The 23,292-nt window shown below is 39.6% G+C and overlaps 1 protein-coding gene across 1 annotated transcript in view; it reads right to left on the bottom strand.

Moving 5' to 3' along the window:
* Positions 1-23,292, bottom strand: part of unc13c (unc-13 homolog C (C. elegans)) — a 143,721-nt gene that overhangs the window by 84,494 nt on the left and 35,935 nt on the right. Inside the window, exons 10-14 of the mRNA XM_014997266.2 lie at positions 19,875-20,044; positions 16,204-16,319; positions 15,132-15,295; positions 6,866-7,022; positions 6,385-6,453 (exon numbers count right to left, since the gene is read on the bottom strand). Of these exons, the coding sequence (XP_014852752.2) occupies positions 6,385-6,453; positions 6,866-7,022; positions 15,132-15,295; positions 16,204-16,319; positions 19,875-20,044 (676 nt within the window). The remainder of the gene's footprint in view (positions 1-6,384; positions 6,454-6,865; positions 7,023-15,131; positions 15,296-16,203; positions 16,320-19,874; positions 20,045-23,292) is intronic.

Here is a 23,292-nt window from a genome sequence, read left to right as displayed (position 1 = left end):
TCCCGCAAAAAAAAAAAAAAAAAAAAAAGGAAAACGGATACAGAGAGAGGCGTGATGACTCAGATGCAAATAGCTGCAGCCACCGTGACCCACTTCTGCGTTAAGCGGAGAATTCCTCGTCTCTCGTTGCAAATACTCATCAATGGCGCCGTAAATATGGTTCTGTAGCTCGTTCTTTTCTTTTTCCACATTCAAAAAACTTTACACATTCAATCATTTCAGCGACTTCTGAGGTTTTCACGTTTTTCTCGACGGTTTTGCCGGGAAGGCGTCTTATCTCCCGCCCTCCGTGACAGGTGATAAAAACCCGTCTACACTGGTGGGATTCTCCACATTGTCTGTCATGCATTTCCAAAGGCAAGATCTGGATTATGCAGGTTTTGTTCAACAAAGAACTAGATAATCCCAAATACTTACTGTGCAGACGAAGCTTTTGTTTTCCCAAACAATTCTTTCCTCGAGAAACGATAAAATGATGTTTTCTCTCGTGCGCCTCTCTTGTGAGGATGAGAAAACCGGGATAATTGTGCAACTGGGATGACTTGTGGTTTGCTTTCTCTTTGTCAGTACAGGAAGCAAAAGAAAACGTTGAAAGCAGCAAATAAAAATCATTGAACTCCTTTTTAAGAAAATGTCGCAGATACAAAACCAACAGAAGACAGATCCTTACTGTTTCCTCTGAACACTGATATTTCTTGGGTCGATTTAAAGGCGCTAAATGTGTGCAAACATTGTGCATCTGTTTAAATCTGAAACAAGGTGTGCATACAGATCTGACGTAAAATAGCAACTTTCGGTTAGCCCACATTTAAATGAGTTTTTCTGCGTTTAAATGTAAAGGAAAGTCTTTCTATGTCAATGTAATTTAAAGCCTCAGAAAGAGAGTCTTACTTTCTGAAACACCAAAGCCACATATCTGTTACGTAGATGGCACAGGAGAAAAAAATACCAACGGCTAAAAGCACAGCAGAAGGAAGAGAGAAACTTTCATGAAAAACAGAAGCTATAAATGACCTTTTTGCAGTAAATGTGCTTGATATTTTTGCAAAATAATTTTTTTGGAGGAATAAATTATCAAAATTGTGTTTGAAGGGTGTGATGGAGGCACACAAATCAATTACCCAATGGGGAATAAAAGTATCTGTCTGTCTATATATAGCAAAATATATAGTTCCTCCTCCTTTAACGAGGGTCAGTTTAGTACCTGGAGTTGTTTGTTATTAAAAATGTAACTTTTTTTTGTTATATTTCTTTAACGATTTTATTCCATTTGTTGTGTTTGTGGCTAAAGAACTGTGACCTGACACCAGGTCCGTGCAAGTTGCTCTCATTTCCTGGACTTATTGGTTCGTGTTTGCTTCTGCCTGTAGTTAGAATCTAAATCTGCTTCCAAGTGCGGAAATAAACAAACGGCTCGTGGAAAACCACAAAAAAAAAAAAAAAAACTTGGCAAAGACCACGCTGCTTCGTGAATCCACCCCCACCCCACACACACACCCAGCGATTTAATGCTCTACCCAGAATGAGACTTGCAAAATCCCAGCTAGCAGAGATTTGCTATACAAGGTGTCACCATGCATCAGCGCCGTCGGAAGCAAAGCTGAAGGAGGAGGAGGAAAAAAAAATGCATATGTGGTAAAATGTGGAGCGACAGCTGCACTCCCAGCTCCCTCTCTCTGCTGATTCAAGCCCCTCTGTTTTACAAAAGCAAACTCAATCTCCCTCAGAATGACATTATAGGGAAATCCATATGGTGAGTGAGCGGAGCAGCCAGATCTGAATCTTATTACAGAGGAATAGTGGCAGGTCGGCTCTGCGGGACGCCACGAAAAAAAAAAAAAAACGGAACGCCTTGTGGATTGGCGGGTGTGCGTGAACCGCTGGTCTGTGGCGACGTTGACAAGAGCAGGGCAGGGCTGGCAGGTGAACGCGACGTGATATGCCGAGGCTTTTCTCTCGCAGGCAGACAGCCGGGGCCGTGTGACGATAGCAGGGGCCGTCTCTCCTTCACTTCACCCCCTTCTCCTTCCCTGTCATCCTTCCACACTTTTTGTTTTTTCTTCTTCATCCATTTCAGATCCACCTCCGTTGCCAAATCCTCTTAGTCGTACCCCTCACTATTGGTGACTTCAGCCCACCTCGGAAAAAACGTCGTACCTGCTGCTCTGTAATCACTGGGGACTTCACACTGTTGCGCAAAACAGAGGAACAAAAGCGATGCCCGACCCCCCACCCCCCCAGAAAAACCCCCGAGTCGACAACGTGTTGCTTTTTGTGCCATGTTAAAGGTGAATGGGTCATCCTTCAGCTTCAGCTTACTGTCACGCTGTCATGCTGTCAGCGGGGGAACATGCACAACGCTGTGCACACAGTGTGCGCTGGATTGTGCCCGCATACTGTAATATCTGCTCTTCACAACAACAAATGAATGAGCAGGAGATGAATTCAGACGGTGTGTGTATATATAAAACAGCGTGTGAGGAATACGGGACGGGTTTGGCTGTCTAACAGGATTAACTCTTTAGGGATTATTCTGGAAATGAAGTTCTTTACATCAATTCTTTACATTAATTGTCATGAGCAGACAGGGCTGTCAATGATAAATGTGTTACCGTTTACCTATTTTGACTTAAAAACCTCTCTAGCTAACCTCAAGGTAAGCTAGCTACAGAGACAAGGGTTAACTAGCTAGAGAGACTAGCTAACACTAGTTAACTAGTTCACAGAAGCACATTACACGGTCTTGTACTGCGGTCAACAATGCAGAGTTTAAAATGGGTGTGAAAGGAGGAGTAAGGAGAGTCAGACTGATGTACTCAGAGGTAAATTTCACTTGCGATAGATGTTTGGATAAAATCAAGGTAGTTCGTAGCTGACTTGTTATGATGATGAAATATCCTTCCGGTGAAGCTCAACGTTTCTAAATTAAGTTTGAAGCAAAATTGCTTCTTTAAACCTTCCTGAGGGTGAAAGTTTGGGAAACTAAGATGTAAGGCTTTAAGCTCTTTTTTTATGTGCATTTTTCTACATTTCAAGCTTACAAAGTTAGGCGTAGTGATTAATTGTGATTAATCACAGCGCTAGAGTGCGATTAATCTCTCTCTCTTTTTCTCTCTGTCTCCTGAATGAAGAGACAAATGCACCTTTTTTCCTTCTCACTGTTTGAAGTTAAGTCAGTACAAACTTGTATTCGGCTGGGAAGGATTACCAAAGTTATTTCTACTTGCTAAATCTCACAGTAATAAGAGAAACAATATGTCAGATTTAGTCATTAAAGTTGTTGAAGTCAGATGTGTATCTACAAAATGATTACTGTCTCTTTAAGCCCAAATGTTTATGTCATGGAAAACCAATCAGCGACTGATTTGATAAGTTATTTGATATCTACAATATTCTACTTACTTTACTTCTGATTGTCTCATAATTTTAATGAAGTCCAAAATTGAAAAGTTTTTTTTTTTTACTTTTTGCGGTTGGATTTATAACCATAATTAGTCTGATTCTTGCTTAGCTCCAGTTTTACCTAATGTCTAAAAGAAGGATAAAGATTATGGACAAATTATACATCCGCAAACTCCACATAACAGGAGCTTCAATTTTCTGTTAATAATCTCATTCTGGAGGTGGCACAATAAATCTTTAATTCATTCTTTATCAAGAAAACCTTTGTTTATAATTTATGGACTCATATATAGTAAATGCCTGAGTTTGCTATTAAAAATGAAGTGATTTATTATAGAAATGGAAAAAAAAATTGCACATATTCAACAGCAATTTACAGCGTCGAGTCTCTGCAATAAAAAACTTTCTCGGTTACGTGAATATTAGTTTTACACACGTGTAAAAAAAAAAAAAAAAATCCTCAGATTCTCCATAACTCTCGTAAAGTAAAACTTCCAAAGTTCAAAACGATGAACTTCCTCTCACCTCTTACATCATAAAGACTTGGCTGCTCTGGAATCCTGTTTGCATAAAACATCCCGCCACCGTTTAACCTCAGCCGATGGATCTTATCCGCCGTCGAACAAGATGATAAAAAATAAAGGCTGCATGTCATGCGAGGGGCGGCGGCAACGCCGCGCAGCCTGAGCATTCATCATATTAATACATGAAGGTGACAGCAGGTTAAATCAAACACATTTGTGCCATTTCTGCAACAAGTCAACCAGAAAATCCTATATAAAGCGCCATAATTAAGCGCAGAGAGGTGCTCCCCGAGGCTTATCACTCAGCAGCAATCACTGAAGTAATGGCCATGACAAATGAACCCGTGTCATCCCGTATATGGGCTAACAAGTGAGAGTGCCCCCCGCTGGGCGACGGCATTTTACGACACCTTGTAAAGTGACAATATTTCTCCCAGTCAGTCGGTGTGAGCGTGAGGTCACGCGCGTTTCCCTACAGCACAGCGCGGGCGGCCTCGAGAATGCCCCCACAGACTTTCAAATGAATAATTTTGCAGGCGTGGATCAATACATCTCTGTTTTCAGATAACCCGTTCAATAAAAGCTGTTATCTCCAATAAAGATTTGTTATTGCACTGGATTAACTTCAGGTATCACGTAACACACGCACGCACACACACGGCGAGCTGCTTTGTGATATGTTGCTCTGGTAAATATTCTTGAGATAATCACCGGCGGGCGATTCCCACTGGAAGAGCTGCTTCGCCGCTGCAGGACGTTAAAGTTTCCAACTTCGCAGCAGCAGCAGCTCCTGTTTACAGCTCTTGCACGGTGTGATGATGATGATGATGACACTGCAGCTCAACCACAAACAGAAGAGCCCCTATGGCTGGGAGGGAAACATGACTGCCTCTCATCACCACACTGTAGTTGCAAAATCTCCTTTTTTTTTTTGTTTTTTTATCAGCATTTCAGCGACATAAATATTTCAAATTACACTTCAGCTGATGTCGTTTGATTTACGGCATCCGGTGGGTCTGCGGAGGCATTTGCGGAGCAATTCATCTCAATTTGAATTTTTAATCTGAAACAACAACCTTTATCCGCCGCGTTTATCACACCTTCTGCTTCTGCAGACGAGCCATAACTAGCAACGATCATGCACCGGCACTACCAACGTGTGCTGCTGTCTTACACGTCATAATTTAGCACAACAAATAATATATATATATTATATATATATTCATGGACATGAATATATATATATATATATATATATATATATATATATATATATATATATATATATATATATAGTAATGTAAGCATACAGATTCCACTTTTCCAAGCGGCTAAAAAAAAAAAACAACAACAAAAAAAAACAAACAAAGGCAGCACATTCAAGCACTTACACCTCTTGGGCGTTTTTACATTTACACCCAACGTAGCCCCATATTTTATTCTCTTTTATTGAGCTTTATCGCGATAAATCCTTTTAAAGGTTACATCTAACAGTGGTGTGGATATAAAACGGCATATAGTTTTCATTTTCTTTTGAAAAGAAACAACCTGAAAAGTGAGGCAGGAATAGATTTTACTGTTTTATTGCATTTTTCTATTATTACTTAAAACTTGAGCGGATGTGAAAAAGCAGCATCTATGGCAAAGTCTTGGGAGTTTGTTACTAAACGGGTTGTGTCGGATTATATATCAGATGGCGATTTAATTATGAGTTAGATTTATTGAATAGCAACCGGGTATTTTTTTTATGCATTTTATTTAAAAAAAGAAGAAAAAAAGTAGGTATAGGATGGTGATCCGGATACATTTTAGTAACATACGGAGGAAAACTAAATCTGTAAATTACTGTGTGTCATCGCCAGAGGAAAACACGGTGGTGGCAGTATTGTGCTGTGGGGATGAGGAAGCTGATGAGATGGATGGAGCTGAATATCAAAAGATGTGGATGAAGTTCACCCTCCAGCAGAACAAAACCAATCAACAACCAGAGAAAGTCTATTTAATCATAGAAGAGGATAATAATGTTTAGACTTTAAAATGGATGTTTGCAAATCTTCTCTAATCTGATCTGATTTGGAGCAATTCTGCATAAAAGGCAAAAATCTCTGCAAATCTGACGCAGACAAAGACTTTCTGCTGTGACTGCAGCGGCTCCACACAGTAACAACGCAGGAGGGTGAATACATACAAACACAGCACAGTTCTAAGACAAGATGTGGAAAAAAAATAAAAACATAAATGGACATGAATACGTTCGCAAAGGGCTGCATTGAATGAACAGTTGGATATAATAGAAATACACAGCAGGCGCTTGTCATTTTTCAAGGTTTAAATGTTGAAAATATCAAAAATCTCACAATTTTTCAATAAATTCTTTTTATAAAATCTCATTGCAAACACACGTAAACACCAATACTTTTATTTATTATTTTTTTTAAGAAAAAAAATTCTTACATACCCGGTATTTCGAAAGGTCGATCCTCAGAGAGTTATGCAGCTGGTCCAGCAATTTGACGAATTTTTCCCTCTGTTGGGATCAGAATTGAATAATTCAGCTTCCACCCAAAGCTCCATGCCAAAAAAAAAATTATAACACCGCCTGGTCTGTGGTATTGCCTTTCTGCAGTGATTCATTCTTACTTCTTGGAGTAAAATGAAGTTGTTTAGCGATGCTGCCAGACTCGGCTCGGAGCCCGAAAATATTATTTGGGGTCTTGCAACATTAGCTTATTAAAAAGTTTGAATGAATGACTTTGGGAGGCGTGCCAAATAGTTTTGATTTGAAGGAGTATAAATTCCTTTAAGAACGTTGAACGTAAACTAGCACAGGAATAACAAAGGTGTCAGAAAAAGACCAGAAAGTTTAACAAGCTTGTAAAAAAAAAAAAAAAAAAGACAACTGACAATTCAGCGGCAGAAAAAAAAAAAAAAACACTCACCCCAAAGTTGGAGGCGGCGAAGCGGTCAGACGCGGAGGCGGTGGTGATGGTGGTGGTGGTCGTGTGAGCAAAGTAGGCGTTGATGTTGGCGAGCAGGTTGCTCATCACGGCGGGCACGCCGGGACACATGTACTTGGCAGACAGACAGGAGAAATGCCTGCAGAGGAGAACAAACAGCCATCAGCTTACTGTAAGAGTCTCAGAGAGTCGAAGAGAAACGCTTTTATCCGTTGGCTGCCAAGAAATAGACGACGACCACGTGCAGAAATACCGGACAGGGAGACGCACGCAGAGCGCCTTGAAAGAGTCATCCTCATCTCATGAACCCCTTTCAACGTTTTTTACAAACTACAGACGCAAACGTCAATGAATGCCATCGGCGTCGAGTCATATTGGCAGGTACGTAGGGGAAAGAAGAGGTTTTCAATTCGGAGGATTATCGTACGCTGTTAAATCACTCTTGTTGATTCTATCGCCTAATGAAATGAAATCGAAACATATTTATGTTTTAGATTGGCCCAGTCAAAGTCCAGACCTAACTCCAATCTTTCTCAGAGTACTTGCAGCAATAATTAGAGCAAAACCTTGTTCTAGAAAGCATTGATTAGATGCGATATACATCTGCATCGAAAAACCATCATATACCTTTAAATATCTGTGGGAGTTTTTTGTTATTATTATTATTATTTCTAAAATATAATGTCACAGCCTCATAATGCATGAAAATGTTGAAGGCAAAGAAACAACAAGACGCATTGCTTAATAGTCCTGGAGCGCTGTATTTTCACCTTCACACCGCCGACTGTCACAGGATTCTTGTTAATGTTCTGAACAATTACCTTTGCCAGAAGAGGTGGAATGCCAGGAGTCCAAAAAAGTCTCTTCAGTGGCCAAAACAAATCATATCATTAATCAGAGATGTTGTCAAATACTGGTAATGACATGAGGGGGCTGCATAATGCATGAACCAAAACACCAAGAGGGCTGAAGGCTAAAAAAAAAAAAAGTTTCCTTTTCTTTGTATTAATGTAGACATTCACACAGTGTTGCATCTTGAAAGAGGTTTTATCATTCAAACGCTTAATCTTTCTTCCGTGTCGGCTGCTTTTTAACTCGGAGACATTCAGACCTCCCACTGTACGGGGAAGAATTGTATCGCTGTGCAGATAATCAGTCAACCTGAGAGCTAAACAAAGCAAACCAGACACACTCGAGTTCACTGAAGACAAATCTTTTTTTTCCATTCAAGAGGCCTTTGTCTTTCTTTTTTTTATTGTAACTGATAGCAAAAGGGAGCCCTGAGCATTAAACCTCTTGTGGGGTCATTAGCCCATCAAGGTCATATGTGAGCTGTCAGAGTAGGATGTCAAGGTGTGAAGAGAGTTCAGCTGTCTAAGGGAGGGATTTCAGGTTTTCTCTGGAAGTCAACACCTTCTAAACGGTTTTTATTTTATTTTTGGGGCTGGCGGGGAGGACTCAAGGCTGTTTTTGTGCAAGTGGACTGAGGCGTCTTTTGAAGAATTAGAGCAACTCCAAAAGCTGTAATTAGCACTTTTAAACCAATTATCGCCGCTATTTTTCTCAAAGTAACCTGTCAGAGATTTCTACCAAGATGTGGATTCCTGAAGCTAAAATGTTTTAGCAAGAGATATTCAGTGAGATGAGTGGGACATTTTCATCCTGACCGGCCAGGACTGGTGTGCCCGCTAGCGTTAACCGGATGCGCTAACGTTGACGCTCTCTGGCTCTTCAAAACGAACCCAGGTTAATGGAGAAGCTATTTAAAAGACAGGATAACAGGTAGTTTAGACCGCTACGTTTTGGTGTTTATGTGCGTTGGGTGAAACGGCAAAGGTGGGAAGCGTGTCCGAAGTTAACTTTCTATCGACAGGCCTCTGACTTGTTGAGCGAGGAAGTCAAAGCCCCCATATCAGCTGGATTGTGTAGGAGTGAACTGGCGCTGAAGCTTGACTGCGTGATGTATTGATTATAGACAGATTTGAGGTGAAAACACACAGAAAACACCTCTGCACTAAGCCTACTGGACAAAAATCATTTCTTGCCACTACGATAGTATACAGGCACATCACTAGACACAATCTATGGAGTTTTTTTTCATTAGCGGTGATGTTTGAGAGTAGGAACTAAACAGAAAATAAAACCCTTTAGAAAGTGAGGTGTCCAACGCACAAACTATGTGCAACTCTTCATATATCAGCCACTCTTAAGGCCACCAAGACACTCAGGAGTACTTCAGTCCGCAGAGGTCTGCATTTGCTCAATGCAGACTTACTGTCTGGCCACAGGTAAAGTTTTACGACCGCGTACTTGGTGTTCCAATAATAAACAGCTCAACGGGAAATGGTGTTCACATCAGACTGTTTTTTATGCGTCACCAAGACGATGATGAGGTTGAGCCAGTGGCGAGGACGTACATCAGCCAGACTGTAACTTTGTGCTGCACTAACAGGCGTACGGCGGCTGCAGGTGGAGAAAAAAAATGGGGCTAGGCACCCAACTTGTTCACCAAGCTTAAGAGTATCCACTTGGATTGTGGGAAATGAAGGAATCTGTCTTAAGAAATGTCTGCAATCGGTACACTCAACTATGAAATGTGGCTGTGCCAGCCTGATTTTTGAAAGTTGATGTGAACATGCACGTCGTCGGCTTGATTGTAAAATTATGGAAAACCAGAGGCATCTCAGAGTGGGTTTTGTCTCTTTTTGGGTTCATAGCAGAAGCCTCTTCCCCCATCCCCCAACAAAAACTATGTGGGTTCAGGAGATAACAGGAAGGCTGGATGCTCCATGGCAAAGGTTTTCTGCTTTATCCATCTGAACTTTCCAACCTCTTTCTTTCATGAAACACGATAGTTTGAAAAGTTTTCAGCATTTTGAAAATCTCACAGTTGCGGTAACAGTCCACATTTTATAAACCGGGGTATAAACCGGTGTTTACGGCTAGCATTGAGAACCACGCTAATTGTGCAAAAACTCTGACCTGGCACATTTCTTGCTTTAACAGATAAGTGCACTTTAATGAGCGAAGAGAGCAGATTCCTCTGAACAACTCCAAACAATCGTGCTGCTTTACAAGCCACATGAAACGCCTGTTTATGTCACATTCATGAATCCTGGCAGAGGAAATCCAGTCTAATTATTACAGATAACACCCTGCGCCAGAAAATGCAGAGATAATAGTTTCTTTATTGTTTAAGTAAACAACACACATCCGAGGCGTCTCACGAGCCTCCGGCATGACCCGCAGCAACCAAACACCTGAATGTTTGAGACACTGAACGCAGAAAACCGAAGGCTGAGCAAAGTTTATTTTGAGGCTCACGTTTACTCATCGCACGAAAGAGAATCTTTTTTACACAACACCCGATGACTGTTGTAGTACATTTCTTTATAAATATTTTAAAGCGGCGCTGCGAAGCCAGGTGCCGGACGGGAAAATAAAAACAGGTTTCAAAACCAAGAATATCTCGCACACAGTGAGTCATTGCCTCATGAGTTATGTGGGGTAACGATTATAGATTCCCTTCCCTTTTCTGAGTGCAGTCCATGCACACACACCCACCCACACACACACACACACACGCAAACACAAATATGCTCTCATTGGAAGGCCTATTTAATTACTCTGCTTTCAGCCTCCAAATTACCCAGCAGCACTTGGGGTAAGGCAAGCTAAGAGAGTGATGCAGGGAGAGTGATGATGGCATCCGCCGAATTCCCATGATGCTTTTAGAGCTGGATTTCCTGAGCCAATTTTCGAGACGGGTCGCATTGTGTAACCCGGTGGCTTCCCTGCTACGGTCTTCAGCGGCCAATGAGAACGCCTTCGCACGGGATATTAGGGTTTCCGACGGCAGGAGGTCAGGGGGAGAGAAATGAGAAAAAGATATTATGAAATGAGGAGTGAGGGTTGGGAGGTGAGGGCAGCTGGTGGGGAGCAGTGATGGAGAGAGATGAGGGATAATGAAGGAGTGCGCGCTTGCAGTTCTTATGAGTGGGTGTGTGGGTGGGGGGGAGAGAGAGAGAGAGAGAGAGAGCGACTCCTCACAGCTGCTCTGATTTATGCGGCCGTCATGTTAGGAGCGACTGGGAGTCGAGGCTTTTTGATGAAAGCAGAAATTGTAACGGTGAGGGCGATCACGCATTCCCGACGAAGCGTAATAAACGCTCCGGAGAAGGAACAGCGATTCTGAACAAGTTTCTGGCCCGGAGCATTAACTCCACCCGATGGAGCCGGTAAAAAGCGCCTCCACCCCGCCCCATCCCCTCACTTCTCTTTATGTAAGAGAAACAAAACAGTCCAGCATGCGTCGAACGCCAAACCCGAAACAACTCCTCCTCAAAAAAAAAAAACAAAAAAAAAACTGCACACCGTACCGAAGCAGCAAAGGAGATGATGTATGTTTGTGTTGAAAAGCGAAGCAGTGAATTTTAAAAACATGATTAAACCATCAATTATTATATTGGCTTCGATTTCTATACACGTAAATGCTCTGGGAACACTAAGCATCCTGTTCTACATCATGATGCGAGGGGAAAAAATGTGCAAATCTGTTTCTAAGCGATGGAAAGTAATAAAGGTGTTGGAAAAAACTGTGTTTTATGAACAAAGTAAAGTATTTACTGTAAAAAAAAACATTAAAATGCTTCAAGATGGACATTTTCTGTGACTTACGAAGCCGACCAAGTTCTGCCAGCTGTGAACAGGTATCACCAGGTTCTTTGTGTTCTCTGCGGTTCTTGGTTTTGATGACACCGTATGAGTTTTCTATCTGATTAAGATCGGAGGATTCCTGAGATTAATCATTAGTGGGAATGCAGACGCTGCTTGTTTGTGGATATTGTCCTGTTAAATTGTGATGCATTCATGGACTGACAGAAATGGGATGCCTCCAGCTGCTGCGGCCATTTATGTTGAATTTTAACTTTTAAAAATCACATTTCTTTAGACTGCCTTTCAATTAGCTTTATTTTTGTTTTATGTCACATGTACACCATTTTATCTCTCCTTTTCTTATTTTCTGTCTTATATTTTGTAAAACACTTTGTGGTTTCTGACCTGTAAAAGGTGCTATGTAAGTAAAGCTCACTGATGTACTTGACAGTTTATTTTCTGCAGGCGGTTAGAATATACTTAAGTTTGGAAAAAAATCTGTTATTCATTATTACATGTGGAATTAGGATTACTTTGGTAACTTTTAGACACATTCATTTAAGAGTTTAAGAAAATTTTTACGTTACTTTTGCAAACTTTTCCACTCTTATTGAGGGAAATAAAACAGAAATTCTACCAAAACAGTGATTATTCTGTTTAGTGATATCGGATTACTTATTATTTGTAATGCTGCAGCAGCTGCACTCATTTCTTGTGGCTATTAATGAGAGATGTTTTTTTGTTTTTTGTTTTTGTTTTTATTGAGACGGATTAGAGATTGTTAAAAGCAGCTTTGCAGAGCTAACAGGAAAGCCAATGACATGATGGCCCTACAGGGAAAGCAGGCCGATTGATAAAGGAGCTGCTGTGAGGAGAATCAAATATGCTCAGGGTCTAATGGGAAATGGGCAATAAAACTCTGAAACATGGTTAAGTACACAAGGCTTTAAAAGACCTGCTAATGCAACATCTTTAGTCAACCTGTGGTGAGAAAAGTGCTCCACGTTTCCAACATTCATTTGTTTAGTTTTAGCTCTAAAAAACTTTTATTACATGAATTCTGATGGCAGTCCAAATAAGAGCAAGACGTTTCATGAATACTGACTGCAAAGCTAGTGGCTGGTACTGCCTACCAAGTGTTTTTACCAGGAGAAAACTAGAAAAAAAGGCTGCTAACAAAGTTCAAAATGTCTGTCCCTGCACTAAGGATTGAACACTATTCTGAACAGGATTCCCACAAAGTCCTAGAAAGCAATAAAAGAAACAAATTATCATAATTTTAGGCCTTAAAAGGAGAGGAAGAGACATTTACACTTTATATAGAAGGGCTTACGTCACATTTACATCTTGAATTCATATTTTTGTTCTTTCGTTGCTTCTTCCTTGTAGATGTTTTTCTTTTTAAGAAATGTACTGTTGGCATTAGTTTGCTCCATGATGTGAACTTTCAAACTTTTAGCTGTTTGTGACAGAAGTAACAGGGAGGTGATATATGAAAAAGGAAATCTGTCACAAGATTAGCTTTCCATACAAATCTACTGTTACACTCCTGAAACTGGATGTACTGTGACTTTAAACTATTTAAATCAAACCAGTCATGCTGTGTTGTTAACTATTTTCATTATAGATGAATATCTTTTTGGCTTGAAAACATTCACGCTAGCATTTAGCTAAAACTAGCACCCTGAACTTACAGGTCTCTACAGTTTAGGTGTTAAAGTGACAAAAACTGTGTGTAGAAAAATTTGATTCACATATGTAACAAGACTTATAATAACAATTTAGGTCGTATTTTACTAGATTGAAAGCTAAATTAAGTAAATTAAAGTCTTCCACTTCAACTTTCAGGAGGTTTGAATACAAGTGCTCTGACTAAATAAGAAATTTGATGTAAACTAAAAAATGCAATACTTCTACTATAAGATTCAACAAAACTAAGAGAAGAAACAGAAACTTTTAAAAAGACAACAAATCTTCACAATGGAGGATATTGACGCCAACTTACTGTCATAATTTGAAGGACCTAAATCACATATGTCAGAGTCAAGGCCCGCGGGCCACATCCGGCCCGCGAGAAGGTTTTTTACGGCCCCTGGGATGATCTTGATTTATTATTAGAACCGGCCCGCAGACCGCAGCAAGCCGGCACCCCGTCTGAAAAAAAATATCTTCCTTATTTGAACTGTAAGTAGTTCTTTAAATGTTCTGTGAGATGATGTACTTACCCATGTATCCATAACAACCGGAACTTTCAATATCCACCAAGTTATTGCCGAAATATACCGTCTATTAAAGAGTGCCCCCCGGATTAATTACACTCTCTGCAGCTGCAGCTGCGAAGTTACCGTATTAACCCGATACTTGCTGGAAAGTGCAACGTCTCCCCTTTCAGAAACCGTTGGAATTTTTCCACTTAGCGCTACGTGTGGCGGAATTACGGTACTGCAAATTTAGATGTGTCGCCGGCGACACATCTAAATGCCTTGACTCTGACATATGTGGATTAATAGATTTTTGCACTTTATTTTATTGTATTTCAATCCAATTATATTTTAAAAATATTTCAGTTGTGTCTGTTGAAAATTAAAGATTACTGACAGAGCCATAAGAAAATATTGCTTTATCTATCTGATCATATTGGAATATATTTGTTAGGTTTTCAGTAGGTTCAATTAGGTTCACTAGACTATATGCGTCATTTAAAAAAATTTCAATGAACATTCGATCAGTCCGGCCCTCAGCTTGTAGCTAAATTTTTTATTTGGCCCTCCATCCATTTGACTTTGACACCCCTGACCTAAATCATCCTTTAAGCTTTCAAATAATGGAAAAAACCCCACATGTGTAGCCACAGTGATGCAGCTGAATGAGCAGCGTAAAGCTCCAGGGAAACGGCCAAATGCTTCAAATGCTTCCAGTACTGTTCTGATCAGTGGTCTGAAAATAGAGGATTGCTTCTAAATTAACTAATTTTATCAGCCACTTAAGGGTACACACGAGTAAATGGTCAAGACGCATTACAGATGGCAGAGGCAAACTTTTCAAAGTGTGATTCAAGTCCCAAAAAAAAAAAATCTAGAAAATGAGGTACATGTATGACGGCATCATTACTCATTACTTCAACAAAATTATTACATGTAGTGTAATGTAATATAGTTAGCTATTGATAAATAGTTAGCTTAGCCATAATTTATTTCTTAAAGTAGAGTTTTTCATGTCTCTTTGTGTTTGTGTGTGGGAATGGAAGAGAAAAAAAAGAAAAAGTAAATTGACATTTGTGGAAGGCCAAGGTAACGCTTGATCAGAGAGACAGCCAGAGGGGGAAACGAGGCCGTTAACGGGTTCCCGTGATCAATGCGACCAGGGCCCGGTTTGAAGTTTTTCCCCCTCCTCCACTAACCAACAACTAATCAATCAGACGGACAGAGGAGCTCGATTGTCTCTCCCTGCTCCGATTCTGCTGAGGAGACATCTTTACAGCTCCTCTGTTCCTTCAGCTCTCCTCCCAACGTCCCACGCTCCCCTCCACTCTGCCCGATGAGACAATGACGGATTGACGAGGTAAAAGGCCATAGATCAGGGAGGTACTAACGTCATAGCCTGATAGATGGACTCCACCCCGTATCTCATGGCAAATTCGTCCACTATCTCCTGAGACACGTCGTCAAAGTAGACCTTCCACGCGTCGTCCCCTTTCACCTGCGGGATCTTCACCACGCCGCCGCTCTTCACTTCGGTCAGGTAGTGGAACAGGTTCTGTTGAGGAAAAAACAACAACGACAAGAGAAAAAGAGATTTGAAACTTTTTGCAACAGAGTTTTCAATGCTAGGCCGGTGATGAGGTTTTACAACGCTACGATTTCAAAACAACCAAAATGTTAATGCGTACTGCCAGTCAGCTGGCTGAAGAGAGGGTTGCTGTTCTTCTCCCTCATTTACAAGAAAGATGAGGAAAGTAAGTTTTGCCATTTGGAAATATTTTCCGGTAGAAATCACAAACTATGGAAATTAGATGGTGTGTTTCTATGTCTTTGCATATATCTATGTGTCAATATTAAAATAAAAACAAGCGTCAGATGTTGTCAAAACTGTAATAGTAAAGATATTATTTCAACAGCAATATCAATAGTTGTTGTTTGTGGTATATTTATTTTAAAGAAAGCAGTTTAATTATGTAGATGTAGAAAAATTATTGGAAAAATTATTCTTGTTTAATTTTTAGTCAAATATCTCAGTAAACATGAAACAGAACAAAACTAACTTGCAAACAACTTTTCAGTAAGCTATTTTACCTTGCTTTAAGTCAATAACTCCTTCACAATATTTTTTTTAAAAAGTGCTCATTCCACTGGTCGATCATTTCACTTATGGGGAAAATGTCTTATTGTAAGGGGAACATATCTTCCAGTGGATCCAGTACTGTTTAAAACAACATTACAGAAATATTGATTTAGAACGACCTCCTAAATCTTACTGAAATTTTACTTCAGTCCACTTCAGGTGTACTCAGATATTTACACTAGAAACTAGACAAAAAATAAATGGTAAAATCTTGAGTTTTTGCAGGGATCTCATCTCAGCCCAGGCCCAGCTAAGCCTCAAGAGTGACTGAACCGGAGCAAGAGCTCAAAATTAGCAGAAACAAAATCACTTCTGCCACTTACCTCATGTAGACACGTGTACTGGCCATGAGGGGGCGCCACGTTCTCCTCCCCTTTCATTTCAACACTGATCTTGAGTCTGATGGCACCAGACACTGCAGACTTGTCGGTCCTCTTATCTGTTACACGTGAGAAAGACGGGAAACGTCAGTGGAAATGCTCTCGAGTTGGAAAGACATGCAGTGAAGGCCTCAAGGTTGGGAACCGAACCCAGGACGGCCACGTTGACGACTAGTTTCTGTATGTGTGGCGGCTGCTCTTCCACCACACCATGCAGCGCGCCACCAAGTATACGTTAAGATGCATTAATATGCAACGTGGAAACAGTCTTGTCTCATGATAGCTACGAGACAAGCTATCATCTAAGTCTTCCTCATGTCCACCAGAGAGACACTACAGCCAATCAGCTTCAAGGAAAATGGCCGACTGCTTTGCAAGCACCAGCCAATAACATGTCAAGTAGCACTGCACTCGGGTATTTCTTCTTCTTAAGCTGCATTTTAAAAAAATATATATTCTTCATATGCTCCATGACAAAAAAAAACAAAGGCAAATCTTCCATTAATAATTTAGAGCTACGTTCCAGTGAAAAATTCACAAAAAGAACCCTAATGGGACGGCAACACAAGCACCACTTCTGTGTCTGTGTTTGATTTGTTGTCCTGGATATTTTGCATAACACTCTACTGCCCTTTGTGTTGGTTCTGATCTGTTTGTGGGACTTGTTAACTCTAAAGCAATAAACCAATTTAATTGACCTGCTGGAAGATATTATTTATAAAAAAAAGAAAAAGAAAAAGTTTTATTGAAACAGACTCAGTGGATTCAGAAGTAAGATGTTTTATTTGTCATTATGTTTGTAGAACTTAAAACAGCAGTGGTGCCCTCGGTAATAAATAAGGATTTAATTATTACTAATTGAGACTGTTGCTAAAGTCTCAATCGGTCCTTAAGGTGCAGCTTAATTGGAGACAATTGATTGTAGAAAATTGTAATTGGCTCTGAATAGTTTTTTTTTCCCAACGTAGGTGCTGCTTGACAAATTCTCAATGCAAAACATCCTGCATGAAACAGAAATATAACAAAAAACAACAACAAAAAAACATTGGGTATAAAATAAATGAGAAAGGAAAATGGCCGACACCCATCTGACAGCATTTTACCATTTTCTGAAACACGCTTCCACTTAGCTGTTTGTCTTTTTACGGCTTTTTTACATTTTCGTGAACTTGGAGATGGTAGAGCAAGACAAGAATCCTCTAAAGTCCTACAGTAAAAACCACGTTTTATATGGAAAACAGGCCAGCAAATGTCTCCAGTCGGAGAAGTGACGTTAAAACATCCTTGCCAACATAAAAAACAAGATATATAAACCACTAAGAGATTAAAATCCAAATCTCTCAATGTTACAATGTAAAAGTCCTTAAACATGCTAGAAAAAAAAAACAGTGTCATCACAAGCTGATAGCCCTAAAAGACATCTCTACTCACAGCTTCACAGCTTTAAAATCTACAAACACTTCGTGTTTCGGAAAGCGTAGAGAAAAACCCCCACACACAAACGACACAAACACGCGCACAAACGAAGACCTTAAACACGCAACGTTCTCACAACTGCGGGGGCTTGAAACAGCCCTCAGATCTTCTCCTTGTCTAATGGGCCAAATTTCCTCTGGAGATAGTTAGTCAAGAGTCAGGAAAGTGAAACATAATATCACGACAAAGTGACAGAGAACAGAGCTTCAAATGCAGAAAAAAAAAACAAAAAAAAACTGAATCTCCAGATTGAAGAGGGGCTCAAGAGGCTCAGAGAGGAGGGCGCCGATAGCAGCAGCGTCCTGTTTAAACATTCGCTGTGAACGTTTAAAAAGGCGCTCAGCGGCGGTGGCGGCCAGGGGCCACTGCTGCCACAAATTGCTTCCTTTTAGCTGGAGAGGCAAATAAAGAGAGGAGCCGCCAGTCATTGGACTTTAATGGAAGTGGAAGAATTCATTATGATGGCGTTTGACCTCATGCATGTGTCACGTAACAAATGCTGTTGGGCGATATATTGTTCCAGACGTTATTGCGATAAACGATAATATTGTTGTTTTGAGACCATTTATTTTTAAGCGATGTAATGGTAATAGCGTAATAATAACGCGAGAACATATTCTCAAAGATTAATACACTTTAAATTCTATGTCTGGAAGACATTTTAAATATCCAAAATAAGTGAACAAAACAACAAATAAAATGGATTTTGAGGTCTTTGTAAACAAATTTGTCCTCCACAAAAAAAGGAGCCAATTTGGACCAAAACACCAAACTGAAAACTTTTACCCTCCAGTTTTTGGTAGAAAAGAGGTAAATGATAAATCATGCCGATGGAAATTATTGAATTTGTTTTAACTTATACGATTAATTGATTTATTGATCATTGTGACAGGTTTACGTGTGACACCCGAACGGCGATCAGCAGCATCTCCATACGTCCCAATATCACTGGAGCGCATATTTATTTTACCGACTCGATTCAGACAGATCTCGTGCGCTCGCCACACACAGACAGATGTGAACCGCTCCTCCTCTTTAAGCTTTAGAATACCACATAAGACAAACAGAACAGTAACGGCTTTGCTAACAGACAAGTTGTCCCACTGAACAGGACGTGCATGCACTGCAGAGTGTATGAACTCGTTACTTGGATCTTTTGCATGAATTGCTGCTCTAATGAGGTGTGGTACATATGGAGGTCATCAGCCTGTGGCTCTGCTGAGGTGTTGCGGAAGCTCCTGCAATAATCGCTAAACTGGAAACTTTTCACTGGATCTAAAGTAGCTCGGGAGTGGATCAACACTTGGGATTTCAAAGTTACACTTGTGTGTGTCTGTATTAATGGGTCTTAAAGTTTTTACTTGTAAGTTTCCCCTGAAATCTTGCATGTATTTTTCTTTCTACAACAATCCCCTCAAGGCTCAAGTTATCCCTGCTCTTGTGCACCATTTTCTACTTTTTTTCCTTCCACTCAACTTTCCGTGCTGTCATACGCCGTCCTATAAACAGCCTTACTTACCAATGACTGTCTGCTTGTCAAGCCTCATATCAGTAGGCTTTCCCCATAACTGTGTACATCATGCAAAAAATAGATGTATTTCTTAATACATTTTTGTATTAAATGATGTTCTTGTTGGTCACAAGTAATTCAAGACTTTCTAGAAATTGAGTTTCAGCGTAGAAATAAAAGCTTGTAATAATTCATTCTGTGAAATGTGAATCTACACATGATTTTAACTTTTCTCCCCGAATCACTTTTTGATAATATTCTAATTTTTACAGTTTTCTAGGAAATTGTAAAAAAGTATATGCATATAAAAATGTGCTTTAGCGTGACAAAAATTGGCTTGAAAGAAAAACACATCACTAGTGAGTAACGCTCACTTTCCTTTATTTTAAAATTTCAAATTGAGTTTGTATTGTTAGTTTTTTTTTTCGATTAAATAAAAAACATCTCACTATTTTTTCCTCAGATCCTGTATTTAGAATTGTAACGGACAGCATGTCTCCTGATGTTTGTGAACTTGTCATCTAATGGAAAAACACAGTGCCATCATAATATCAGCTATGACACACAACTCAAAAAGCAATCGGTTCGTCAGAACGCCGTGTGTTCGTCAGATTAAAAGGCAGCATACCCAGATTGTACCAAACATCCATCTCTCCGCTGAGCGTGCGAACCTCGATGATGGTCTGGCCCAGGAAGTCGTCTGACTCGCGCTTGAAATGTTGCTTCACCCGTGACTTGATGTCGTCATCTTCATCCCAAACGCGCACCTTTATGCGGTCGGTAGCGTTGTGGCATTCGCTGTGGGTCAGAAGACGATTTCACCAGGTTAGCTAAATCGCAATCACAGCAACCGAAACGCCACGCCACTGAGAGTCGAAGCTTTTCAGGTCGGGGTAATCAACAGAGCGAAGCTAAATCGCATGTTTAGGTTCAGACACTGACTGATAACTTTTTAAGTAGTGCAACTTTTAAAATACCCTTAGTTTATTTGGGGTTTGTTTCTTTTTTCAGTTCTGCTTTGCAAACCAAATGTACCATGTCTCCAGAGAGATACAGCAGAATAACTGTAGGATCTGGTCATATGAAGAGCCTGTTTTCTGCCATGGAAAGCATTTTGTGTGTAGGTAAAAAAAAATCAAATAAAGAAAATGTCAAATCTGGTCTCAATTGGCTAAGGTTCTTTACTTTTGTGCACCACTTTGTTAGTATGTCCTCTGAAAAGTCCAAATTAATTCTAGCGGTTCACCGATTGCAGTTTCCTGGCCAATTGTCAATAAAAAAGCCTGATGTGTTGTAATCTGATTTTAGCCGATACCACGTATTATTTTATTATTATTATTTTATTATTATTATTATTATTATTATTATTATTATTATTATTATTATTATTATTATTATTATTATTATTATTATTATTTTAAATTTCACTAAACATAGCAAGAACAGTGGGGTGACTATTGATAAATGTAAATGTGCAGACATGGCCGGTCTGTCAGTCAAACTTCTCTCACAGCAGAGCAGAAGAAGACAGTGGCTGATTTTTAGACTTTTGCTGATGCAGATAAAATCGACTTCATATATTGGTATCAGCCAATCATAAACTCCCAAAATTAAGAAAATTGGGGCCAATTTATCTAAGAAATACACTGCAGTTAAGGCTGCATCCTAACAAAATGTTAAAATGCTAATGGGACATGAACGTGTTGGCAAAACACTTGTCAAATTCTCGTCCCTAATCGTTTTTCTGTAACTTAACTCAGACTGAAACGTTAGACAGAGTCGGGCTCTGATGCTCCAGAACTGAAACCAACAGATTGCATTTCTCTTCGATTACGTGCCGTGTGAGAACGTCACCAACTTTGGGTAGTAACTAGTTACATTTACTCAATTATATTTGCTTTTAGAAGTATTTTCACTACGCTGCACGTTTAAATTTTACTTGAGTAACGTCATTATGAAGTTTCTCTACTCTTCAGTAATATTCCTGGATTCTCTCCCCACTGAATGAAGGGACAAGCACGACCAGACACAGACACACACCTGCAGTTTATGTTGAAGTTTCAAACATTTTTTTCTTATTTAAAGAAACTGATTTGGAAAAATTTTGTTTCGCCTGATTTTGTTACGTTTATGAATGGTCGTCATTTTTGTCCTTACAGATACCAACTTTTCCACTTAACTTTATGTTTTGCTCCATCTCATGATGTAATTTTTAAATGTTAAATGATTGATAATTTCCTCAGTTACTCAGTACTTGAATATAGACTTTTTCACCAAACACTTCTTTACTCTTACTTGATAGTTGACTCATTTCTCAGACGGCTACATTTTGCTTTTAATACAATTTCTGGGTAGTCTACCCACCTCTGACTGTCACTGGGTTTATTTTAACTAATCTCTTTCTAGGAGAAGCACAGGCTGCTTGCTGCTGCTGCACTGGGGCCAGAGTCTCTGCTAAGCACACAGTAATATATCGCACTATTAATCTGCATCCCTGTAGTAAAGGAAAAGCGTTTTATTGGAGCCACCACAGGAGTCTTTTTTACATGCGAGGAGGCTAGCCTGCAAACACGAAACATTCAGAAAATCTCCGTGGTATACAAAAATTGTTTGTCGTAACAGATGCTGCTTTACTGACCAACTGCATGAGGAGAAGACGTGGAGGAGCCTCGCATCAATTTTAAATTAATATTAAAGTCGGCCCCTGTGATAAAAAGAGAAATAATTCCACTGGCTCGTAAGACAAATAAATACCCGGTAGGCTCATTGTGGGAAAGAGTTCATTGTTACGCTAAATTAAAAAAAAAAAAAAAAAAAAGAAAAGAAAAAGAAATGGCAGCAAACGACGTCCTAATGAAGACATTCAAAACAAAGCCTTGGCATCGCCTGCGGTTTTCTTGCACCTGTCTAGACCAACCCAGCCATGCTGCGTTGCTTTGCTTTAAAGCGTTAATATTAGTGCTGGAACAGGCCCAAAGGAGAGAAGCTATTGATGCTGTGCTCATGATTTAGGTAATAAACTGGAAATAGTTTTAAGAAAAACATTATTTAACTCAGAAGCTCCTGAAAAGAAAAAAATAATAATAATAATAATTAGCAGCATGCGCTAAGGTAACCATAGCAACCTTTTTCGATGTGAAGCCAAAGCCTCTCGTTAGGGGATGAAGAGAAATTTCAAAGTCGTTTCCTAGAAACTTGCACACCGGTAGAATCCAGCAACACATTCAGGTTGCTATGGGGAGAAAAAGTAAAAACACAAAACAAATGATGGACGGGAAGTAATAATGCTTCTGTGTCTACTGCAGGCTTTTCTAAATAAATAACTAAATTACTGATTTTTATTTTCTCCATTTTTCAAGTCATTTTCATTCAAACTATGTTTTCTGTTCATTTAAAGGATCCTTGCTAACAATTGATTAACATTCCAACTTCAGCTTCTGAGAAAATGATCAAATAAGAATAAAGTAAAATGATTTTTAATATAATTTTTAATAAAAAACATGTTGTATTAATACTTGGTCGGGGATCTTTTTGTTTCAGTGTGGGCTCCAGGAGTGTTCTAGGGGGAGCTCAGGAAGATGGAGGGAAGAAATGAGCAAAAAATGGAATTCATCATTTTTTAAATCACATTTTTTTCTTTGGTTTTTTTGCACAGAATCTAATCTGTTTTTTAAGCATTACTATAAAATATGTATTAGAATAACTTAAATATCATTTACCATATTTACCAGAATTTAAATGTTATTTACCATCCCCATCTTTCTGATTGGATGCCCGTCAGATTTATCAGATTCACTGTCCTGCTGTTGTAAAAAGATAAAAAACATCTAACAGTGCCTGGCCGACTTAAATCAGAAGGTATGAGGCAGCATTCACGCTGCAAGAAAATGTGATAGTTATTAAATATTGAACAAAATTCAAGGAAAACATTCTAGAAGTTGATGTTTGTGTACATATTAACATTGAACATTGTCTGTGGTTGGGCAAAGTGGGGTTCCCCGATCAGAAACTAATGCTCTTTAGAGGGCCACCGCATGGGGAGCCCC

This window comes from Poecilia mexicana, unplaced genomic scaffold, assembly GCF_051168715.1.
Source record: "Poecilia mexicana isolate PSO_F unplaced genomic scaffold, ASM5116871v1 scaffold_3, whole genome shotgun sequence".
NCBI lineage: Eukaryota > Metazoa > Chordata > Actinopteri > Cyprinodontiformes > Poeciliidae > Poecilia > Poecilia mexicana.
This window is presented reverse-complemented; position numbering and strand designations above follow the sequence as displayed.